Raw genomic sequence first — 11,194 nt, forward strand, 5'->3', positions numbered from 1 at the left:
TGCTCATTTATTCATACCTTTTTTAAAATAAAAAAAAAACCCCACAACAAGAAAACAACCTTCGCTACCAGCTGGTATTCAGTTACATGAACATCATGTCCATTATTATTATTTGCCCTAATGTACAGGTGATGCAAAATGACCCGATTTGAATATACAATACAATACAATACAATACAAGCGACCTGATAAAACATCTGGCATTCAAACAGTATATTTTACAGAGCGTGTGAGGAGGACGGCCGACCTGGAAAAAGCGCGCAAAGATATGACCGAGCGTGCGGTGATTGAGCCGGCGGAACGTTCCAGCGCTTCCTGTCTGCGAGCACTGATCACCGCGCGTCTCCTCTCTCGCTCGCCGACGTCTACGGTTTGCGCTCTGCTTTCTCTGTACGAATTAAACTCGGCACGAGGACGTCCTCTGTAGCACCGCACGGCAGCAGCCGCCATAAACGGAGCGACGTGAAAGGTTCCGTGATGATTAATACTAGCAGGTTAATCGTGTCAGTATCCGCATCCAAGGATTATTCCTACTAATAATAAACGATTCTGATTATTATACGTAACGCACGTGTACGCCGCTTAAAATTCCCGCCGCTCCAAATGGACTCTTAGGATCATGTGTCTTTGGATAAAAGCGTTTACAGGGAAATAAATATAAAATGAAAACTAAACCGATGCATCGAATACAATACTTTTAAATGCTTTACATGATCAGAACTTGCACTAACGTCGTGGTTGACGATTACTGGACTTCACGTCATTGCTCATTTTCGGTATTTGTTTCTACGCCACTGTTTAAGGAATTCGGCGATCCTGAAATAAGCTGTAGATTAGCCTACACTAAAAATAAACACAGACTTCTGTTAAGACTTCCAGCGCTCATCATGGATTTCCTACATTAACGTGTGTGTGTGTGTGTGTGTGTGTGTGTGTGTGTGTTGTGGAACAAATGAATCACAACATGTCTGTCGTGGAAAAGGGCAGCGTCCTCCGTTTTCCTCTCCCGTTCCCTGGCGTTTTTCTTTTTCCGAGGTCGAGACTGGAGTGATCGTGTATACATCGGCCTTCCAATCCCGCGTGGAGTGCAGAGATATCGTAACTTCAGTCTATTAGTCAGCTATAACGCCTCAGAGTGTGAATCGGTTCTTCTGTCATGCGTTCGGGTCCTTCCGGAGCAGAGGCCAGCGCTGTTGGTACGTCGTCGTCCAGCCCTGCGACACAGTCGTTTATTTATTTATTTATTTATTTATTTTACAAATCTCGAATGAGCATTTTCTTTAAGCATTACACATGAGAATGAACAATTCAAAGCTACAGTACGTAGCCCAGACTGCATTCGGAGCAATAGCAGTTCATCGTCGGCTCAACTTTAGGCACGAAAGAAGTCTGGCTACATGGTGACCGGCAGGAGTCACAGCCAATCAGAGGAGAGAGACAGAATAAAAGACTGATACGATATTAAGTAGAAAAGCGACCCACGGCAACCTGCTACCGTTATCCTTGGTATTATCTTGGTATTGTCTATCATCTCCTGCCAAAACCCAGAACCATAAAATACTGTAGAGGCGAAGTTTATATCAGAGAAGTGACACTTACAAAGGTTTTAGCTAAGTTAATGAGTTCCTAGTACGGCGACGTCCTACGGACGTTATGGTCATGTGACCTACTTGCGTGGCCACGCCCCTACAACAAGATTAAAGTGCACCTATTATGGTTTTGAAACGTGCTTAATTTTGTTTGAAAGCTCTCATAATAGATTTACACGAATCTGAGGTAAAAGAACACTTTAACTCGCTCATAATTTAAACTGCAGCGTTACCTTGTGTTCCCCCCTCAGTGTCACAAACGACTCGTCAAATGATTCGTTCTAAACTCCTCCTTTCAGAGAGCATACTCTGCTCTGATTGGTCAGACGTCCCAGTCTGTCGTGATTGGTCTAGCGCTGTCAGCGAGCAGCCGATGAAGACCGGAGGCGGGGTTTTTTGTTACAGACCTATGTAGGTTAGTACAGGAAGTAAAGTCTGGAATCACTAACGAGTCGATTCGGCTGTTCAGAATCGGTTCATTCTTTTGGGAGTCGATAACTCCGTTTGTCGTGCGCTTTGATTTTTGAAACTTTGCAGACGTTTTACGTTCACAGACAGCTACGTATATCACACGCTACACGGAAGGTCATATTTGAAAAACCATAATAGGTGCACTTTAAGCAATCAGTCTGTATTAAAATGTGTCGTGCGTAGTACGCACGGAACCTTCGGTGTGAAGAGGACGCGTAGACCCGCCCACCTCTGTGATTTATATCAAACGCTTCAACACTTAAATCAACGTCCATGTAACTTCCAGTAACATTATCCTGAGTAGTGACCTTAGCGTCGTCTTCTTTCCACAGCTCCTGTTCGGCTTCGTTCAGCTCCTCAGTCGGGTCGTACGTGTACACCGGGAGCAGCTGGTGCCGTAACCGGTCAATCCTATAAAAAATAATTAAAAATAAAAAAGGGGGCAGGGTTATAATATATATAAAATTCACCAGTGAGTCTTTAATGGTTATTTTTTCAACGTTTTACGTTGAATTTGGACGCGTTTACTTGCGGAACGATGTTAAACTGACCGTTACACGTCCTCTTTACTCACCCGACGACAAATCATGAATTACCTGAACACAGTACACGTGTTTCTATGTTTAATAATAAATGGCTTGAGGATTAAAAAGATAGCAAGCGCCAAAACTTTGACCTCTGTGCAGCAGTCCAAGAAACTGTACGAATATGCAAATGATCCCAATCCTAACCGCACCCCCTTTCTCTGTCCTTGGTAAACTGTTGGGTTTTTTTTTTGCATGGCCTGGCACTGCATTTGCATACTACAGTCTGATTGGCTGTTCTATTCGATACTGTATATTGGATACGCCTCCACGCGCTAGTGGCGGAAAGAGAACGGAAATAATTTGACGTAAACTTCAGACACCACACACGTCTTGATAGATCGACGACGTCCGGGGTAAAGGAGACGTTTCGCATATCGTGTACATTTTTGGCTCGACGAAGCGTGAGTGCGTCTGTTATTCCAGCCAATCAGATGTTAGCGTTCTTGGGTGTGGTGAAAATTTACCTTTGCCTCCTCTTCACGTACATCACCTGCAAGACAGGACACACGAAACACTGTATTATTATTATTATTATTCCTCAAACTTCTTCATTTTCTTCTAAGTTTTCTACTAAAAAGCTTTTCTGAGTGTCAATTAAAGAATCTGGGGATTTTATTCACATTTGAAAACCTCTCTCTGTCTTATTCGGTCAGTCCTTTATTCTTTCTTTCCCCTTTTCCGTTTTTCTCTCTCTACCTTTCGTTCTCTCTTTCTCCCACCTTGCTTTATCTCTCCCACCACTTCCTTGTTCTTTCCCTTTCCCTCTTCTCTCACTTTCTCTTTCTCACTCTTTCCCTTCTCTTTTTCCCTCCTCTTATTCCTTGTTATCTTTGCCTCGCTTACACCCCCCCCCCCCCCCCCCCCCCCCCCCCATATCTGTTCTTCTCATTCGATCTCTTCTTATCGAACGTAACGACACGACGAAACGGCGAAACCGTGAAACCATTCGCCGAGCTGAACTCTTCCTGCGTGAAGTCACGTTCACGTCTGAAATAAAAGCTTCATTGTCTTCCTTCCTCCACTTATTAAACTTGAGTCGATCATGTGATGGTGCGTTCTTCAGCTTAACCCCTGCATCCACACTCTCACACTCTCACACACACTTCAAGAGAGATAAACACTAGAAAATACGTTGTACGAGAACGAATCCGGCCTTTGTTTAGTTACATACCGCCGCTACGATAATCCCGGCGAAGGTGACGATGAAAAACGGGAGCAGCACGTAGGTCAGGGCCACGTCTCCTCCGGCCGGGTGCGGAGGCCCAGTGGTCGTGTTCATTTCAGGGACAAATGAAGCGTCTCCCAACGTGGTGTGTTTCCGCCCTCTCTCTCTCTCTCTCTCTCTCTCTCGCTCTCTCTCTCTATTTGTTTGTGCCTTGTCTTCGGCGTTCATATGACTCCCACATGGTCCCTCAGTCTCCTGGTCTGGGCTGGCTCAAGCCTACATGGAAGAACAAGACAACGAGGGCGTTACATACTTCAACTCGAATACAGTACAGAACGTGTGCTGTGTGATCACAGGAAACGTTTAGAATCAAATTGAACTCCAAAAACATGTTTTTTCTGTAAATACAGCGCATACCCCAAATCTTTATGTCGTTGCTCTGAGCAAGTACTGGGAAACTTTCTCAAGAGTGGAGCAATCTGTAAACTCCCCCGCTTACTACATGCCCAACACGTCACCTCAGGGTTAAACGCACCGAGGGAAAATTAAATACTAGCGAGCCAGACTGCGATGCACGGACAGGACACCTCAGATCATGGCCAAAACGTTCGCCAACGATTCGCTGACTTTTTGTATTGCAAAAGCGATATTACATTACTTTACATTACATTAGCTAGCCTTGTCAGTTATGTTTCCCGGGCAACCAAGACATGGGACTGGACGACACACCGGAGCGTGGCCTTGCTGATGAATTTGTCATTTATCCACCATTGATTTAACTCTGAGAAGATAAATGAGACTCCAGTTGTCCAAGATGGCGGCTTCCATAACGTGTTCAGCCATTACTTGTCGTTACATTAGCATAGCTCCCGTGCTAAACTGTCTTGGTGAACTACAGTTGGGGTAAGAGGGAAATTGTGTAAATGTGTGTGTGTGTGTGTGTGTGTGTGTGTGTGTGTTGTTTTTGTGCCAAACTGTTGCATTAAAAATGTCAGGAAATGTTGCATAAAGTTCCTTCTCATGATTATATGCAATCTTAGTCCTTGCTTACGGCTGGATTTCATACCGTATTTGTAAATGTTTATACTGTCAAATCTACCGTACTGTACTTGTATATCACACACTGTTTCATAACGGGCTTCTCGGTAGCAACATCTCATTATATTTACATCTCATTTCATCCTAAGCGAATTACTGTCCGGTATCTAATACACGGGTGGAACTTGACCGAGAAACTGTACTTAAGTAAAAGTACCCGTTACTTTGTCGTAATCTTAAAGTATTCGAATTAAATTAAACGCATGGAGGCAAAAATCTACATGAGTGAAAGTCAATGGGTGTCTACGTTTAATCACAGCCAAGTAAAAGATTTTAACTGATGAAAATAGCTGACCACAAGCTCGTCATTCCCGATCCTGCAGGACGAGCTGGTTTGCAAAGCATAAGGAAAATATTCTGCTAACTCGGACAAACCTACAATTTACCTTTAAGGTTAGTTAACAAAAACAACATAACTAGCTAGCTCATTTAATTAGCTAATCAAAAAAAAAAACTAGCTCTCTCACATAACAGGCCAATTTACGACATGTGACCAGCTTTTTAAGAGAATACTTTACAAAATGTCACTTAGCTATATCATTTAACAAGCTAATTTAGAAACCTTAACTACTATCAAATTGACAAAATGTAACTAGCTAGCTTTTATAGCAAACTAATTTACAAAATTATCCAGACTAACGTACAAAAAACGTAACTAGTTATCAAATTAACCAGACTAATGTACAATACTTAACTAGCTAGCTAATTAACCAGTCTAATGTACTAAACGTAACTAGCTATCGTATTAACCAGACTAATGTACAAAACTTAACTAGCTATCTAATTAACCAGACTAATGTACTAAACGTAACTAGCTATCTAATTAACCAGACTAATGTACTAAACGTAACTAGCTATCTAATTAACCAGACTAATGTACTAAACTTAACTAGCTATCTAATTAACCAGACTAATGTACTAAACTTAACTAGCTATCTAATTAACCAGACTAATGTACTAAACTTAACTAGCTATCTAATTAACCAGACTAATGTACTAAACGTAACTAGCTATCTAATTAACCAGACTAATGTACTAAACGTAACTAGCTATCTAATTAACCAGACTAATGTACTAAACTTAACTAGCTATGTACAAAACTTAACTAGCTATCTAATTAACCAGACACATGTACAAAAAGTAACTAGCTATCTAATTAACCAGTCTAATGTACTAAACGTAACTAGCTATCTTATTAACCAGACTAATGTACAAAACATAACTAGCTATCTAATTAACCAGTCTAATGTACTCAATGTACCTAGCTATATAATTAACCAGACACATGTACAAAAAGTAACTAGCTATCCAAATTAACCAGACTAATGTACTAAACGTAACTAGCTATGTACAAAACTTAACTAGCTATCTAATTAACCAGACTAATATACTTAACGTAACTAGCTATCTAATTAACCAGTCTAATGTACAAAACGTAATTTCCTATCTAATTAACCAGACTAATGTTCTTAACGTAACTAGCTATCTAATTAACCAGACTAATGTACTTAATGTAACTAGCTATCTAATTAACCAGACTAATGAACTAAACGTAATTTCCTATCTAATTAACCAGACTAATGTACTTCATGTAACTAGCTATCTAATTAACCAGACTATTATACTTAACGTAACTAGCTATCTAATTAACCAGACTAATGAACTAAACGTAACTAGCTATCTAATTAACCAGACTAATGTACTAAACGTAACTAGCTATGTACAAAACTTAACTAGCTATCTAATTAACCAGACTAATATACTTAACGTAACTAGCTATCTAATTAACCAGTCTAATGTACAAAATGTAATTTCCTATCTAATTAACCAGACTAATGTACAAAAAACGTAATTTCCTATCTAATTAACCAGACTAATTGAACTAAATGTAACTAGCTATGGTATTAACCAGACTAATGAACTAAATGTAACTAGCTAGCTTTTTCAACTGACTAATTTAAAAACTCAACTACTTTTCTAATTAAACAGACACAACGTACAAGGCTTAACCAGTTCGCTTTTTTTTTTTTTTTTTTAAACAGGCTAATTTACAAATTTAGCCAGCTAGCTAAATTAACAAGCTAATTTACAGAACCTGACTAGCTCATTTCCCGAACGTAAAGTTAACCCGGCGCACTCTGTAAGTAAAAACTCATCTTACTAAGAAAAAGGAGAAATCTCATGCCATTTGAGATCTGTCAGCAGCACTTTGAAGGTTAAAACGTCAACGTAAGAAGTAAAAATGATGGCGCTTTTTTTTTTTCCTCTTGGAAATTTACTCGAGTAACAATACATTTACTGGATTGAAAAAATAGTTGAATGAAGTATAAATCTGGCAACATAACACTTAAGTATAGGACCAAAGCACTACACTCCCTGAAGTATTTTCCAGCCCGCTAATTTGTCACGTCACATGTTCTCCTCTCTGGTCCAGATTCCTGTACATTATCTAATTATCCAGCTCCAACCCACCTCATTAAACCAATAACTGAGTTTACTGAGTGTGAACTGGACTCTGGACATACAGGACATTTATTCAGTTCGATTCCATTTTGCAGCAATTTAATCAACAGACATTAAGCCTCGTTTATCAGACTTTCCGTAAAGTTTTAGTGTGTAAATGTTTGCGTAAAACTAAAAATGTCCGCCGGATTTATGAATGAAACACTGATGTTCTGCGTACTCGTGCCTAGGTTGATCACCCGTGAAGTGCAGAGCGTGTTCCTGACACGGCTCATTTGCATGTAGCGACGCCCACAAACTTCCATAAAAGGTAAAAGCACCCAGACACCTGAGGGCATGAAACGAACACTCAGGGTGAAGACCGAAAAACGGAAATGGACGTTATTTTGACTCAATTCTACGCCAATAAAATTTTAATAATAGATATTATTATCATCATTATTATTATTAATAATAATAATAATAATAATAATATCGTCCTCTGTTTATACAGCACCATTTCTTTCTGCATAGCCGAATGATTGATTTTATTTGTCTTAATTTATGGCTGCGTGTTGGTTTGTCGTCTTTGTTTTTTTATATTCTTTAATTAATGCCGATAATATAAAACGATTGTTTTTCACATAAGGTTCTGGATGGTACTTTTAGTCCCTGACCCAGTGAACTAGCACGAGGATGTGTTTTTCATCGAGACTCCAAAGCCGTTCTACACGTCGCTCTGGATGAGGGCTTCTGCTAAATAAAAATAAACGTAATATCCATCCATCCATCCATCTTCTATACCGCTTATCCTACAGGGTCACGGGGGACCTGGAGACTGTCCCAGGGAGCATCGGGCACGAGGCGGGGTACACCCTGGACAGGGTGCCAATCCATCGCAGGACACAATCACATACACACTCACACACCCATTCATACACTACGGACACTTTAGACACGCCGATCAGCCTACCATGCATGTCTTTGGACTGGGGGAGGAAACCGGAGTACCCGGAGGAAACCCCCGCAGCACGGGGAGAACATGCAAACTCCGCACACACATGGTAACGGTGGGTAAACGTAATATAAATAAGCAATTTAAAGTGCAGTAATCCGTGCAGATGATACGATTTGAAGACGATCGAGGCGAGGTTTACATCAGTTAGTCTTCTTGTGCGGAAATTTACACGCACTCGGGAGCACGAGTAGGATACGAGCGTTTTTTTCCCCCCGAACATGAGTACCAAATTTCTTGTGTGAACGCCCGTACGAACGATTTATGAATCAAATCTGTTGGTGTACAGCTTGATAAACGAGGCCCGTTGTTACAAAGCAGATTTAGATTGGCTTACGCTCTGTGAATCACTAGTAGACGGCTTGCGGTTTGAACCGAAAAACAACCTACGCACCGTTTTAAGTAAATATATTCAAGACTCCAGATGTTTAACACATTTAACACATTAAACATGTTCATACTGCAGTATTTATGATGTGTTTATTGATTCTGGTGCTAATTTGTTATTTGTTATTTGATTTGTTTTCATTATTTCCGTGTTGTGTTCGCCGTGACGTCACAGGATTAACACGCCGATGCTGTTAGCGTCGTTACAGTGGCGATCAATAGGAGGAACCGATTAGCTCCGAAAAACAAATCTCCTTCTCTAACTCGTCATATTAATGAGAAGGAGGAGACGTTGGTGCAAAGGCTGCACTCAAAGTCCCAGAATGCAATGCAGCGCTATGAGCGCTACGAGCGGCTAGTTTGCGATCTACGTCTGAGACAAGGTGTGCGTGTGAAAGTTAAAGCTTTGGAAGCCGATCTGTTTGTGCAGAGTGTACAGATGAGGAACGTGAGTGAGCTGGATGGACTAAAAGACTAAAGCGCTGCCGCATCACTCTCTTCGTGTAGAGATAACGCGAGGGATAGATCGCCCTGCGCCACTAAAGCATTGTGGGTAACGTATGAACCTGTTATCCCAAGTGGATTTCTTCGATGATCGATGACATATGGACAAAAGGAAATTGTGTAAATTTAGATTCAACACACACACACACACACACACACACCCCCTCCCCCCACTGCTGAACTGCTCCTTTAATTTGGAAATGAGTATGCTAATTAATTTACTGATGCTGCGTAATTCCCCACCACTGCTGAGTTCAGGGTTACTTTAGGTCATCACAAGCTTACATCAGCGTGTTAATTGCTGTCATGTCTCACTAACACAGTAACAGTGCACAGTGCAAGGAAATCTAAACGGAAGTGTTTCAGAGTCGCAAAAACAATTCAGTATGCAATGCAATACCTATAAATAAAAAGGTCACGTGACTCACATGAAATACAGAGCTGTAAATAGGGAGCTGGTTCTGAAGATGCGCGCGCGCGCGCACACACACGAAACAGAAGTCGGAGTGAAAGCAGAAGGGTCAGTGGGATCAGTTTGTTCCTGAACGCAGATTAAACGCAGGTCTTCCTCCTGACAGCAGTCGCAGATCGCGGAAGTGCTGGTTGCCAGATTGCGCTCTTTAAATCCCCGGATGTAACTCAGAGAGAGATTTTGGCAACCCGGTGGATATCCCATAGGCCTGAGTCACATGGTGTGCACGAGCGCACTGTTTACACCCAAACCTCCATTCCTGTTTATTTCTCTTTCTTTCATTTCAGTTTGTGTTCACTTTCTTTTCTTTCAGAAGTCAACCTTTCTTTTTTTTCACCTTTTTTTCTCTATCTATCTATCTATCTATCAATCTATTTTTGTTCTTTATAACAACAACAACAATAATAATAACAATAATAAACATATAAACATAAACAGCAGTGCCAATAATAATAATAGAAAATAAATAGGAAAGAAAGAAAGAAAACATTTAGCAAATAACAATAATAATAATAATAATAATAATAGATCATAAACAGCAAAAATAATAATAGTAGATAATAAATAGGCTTGAATGAAAGAGGAAAGACAGAACGAAACAAATTCAAGTTGTAGTAAATAACAGCAATAACAACAACAACAATAATAATAATAATAAATCATAAAAAGTAACAATAATAGTAGTAGATAAATAAAAGAAGAAAGAAACAGAAAGAAACAAATAATACTTGTAGTAAATAACAACAGCAACAACAACAATAACTATTATTATTATTATTATTATTATTATTATTATAGAATTAAAATTGCAGTTGCTACAGCACATTCAAATCTCAACACTGAAATGATTCATTGACGTCTTTAAATGAATATTTATTAAAATACTAAGTAAAAGAAATAAAGCAAGATTTTCTAAGGGATTTAATTAGTGCTGGTTCCAGTATAAAATATAAAATATAAAATGTAAAATGTAAAATATAAAATGGTAAAAGTACAAACAGAGTCACAGAGCAGATGATGTGATCTGATTGGTCGACACTGACACCAAGGGGTCGAGCTGTGAGTTACACATCACCAACATTACTGCACACATGAAACCACACACACACACGCGCGCGCGCGCGCACACACACACACACGCACACACACGCACACACACCTTCATCAGATTTACACATGATGAGTAAAATAATACAGGTTTTGTCCCATTCTATAATAATAAGCTCATAAACAGTATACAATTGCAGTATGATCCACACGACTGAAGTATTTAGTATTTTCCCAGAACACAACACACACTGGATCAAACTCTGGATTTGTATTTTATTGTAGAATTCATGTGGAAATAATTCTGCTTTTATTCACTTAGCAAATGGAAATTGATGAGAGGAAAACAAATACAAATTATATTGTAACTCAAATGTCTTCATTTCTTTTACATTTTACAGTTAAACATAGATCGTG

General features: G+C 39.8%; 1 protein-coding gene across 1 annotated transcript; it reads right to left on the bottom strand.

The window, feature by feature from the left end:
- Nucleotides 1–637: 637 nt before the first annotated feature.
- smim29 (small integral membrane protein 29) lies at nt 638–9,776 on the bottom strand. The gene is made up of 5 exons (XM_053643220.1): nt 9,687–9,776; nt 3,819–4,088; nt 3,112–3,137; nt 2,369–2,471; nt 638–1,214 (listed from the first exon to the last, which is right to left on the bottom strand). Exons 2-5 carry the CDS (start codon nt 4,038–4,040, stop codon nt 1,155–1,157), a joined length of 411 nt encoding a protein of 136 aa, XP_053499195.1. The 5' UTR covers nt 4,041–4,088; nt 9,687–9,776; the 3' UTR covers nt 638–1,154.
- Between the last annotated feature and the right edge of the window lie 1,418 nt (nt 9,777–11,194).

The sequence above is a fragment of the Ictalurus furcatus genome, chromosome 15, assembly GCF_023375685.1.
Source record: "Ictalurus furcatus strain D&B chromosome 15, Billie_1.0, whole genome shotgun sequence".
Classification (NCBI taxonomy): domain Eukaryota; kingdom Metazoa; phylum Chordata; class Actinopteri; order Siluriformes; family Ictaluridae; genus Ictalurus; species Ictalurus furcatus.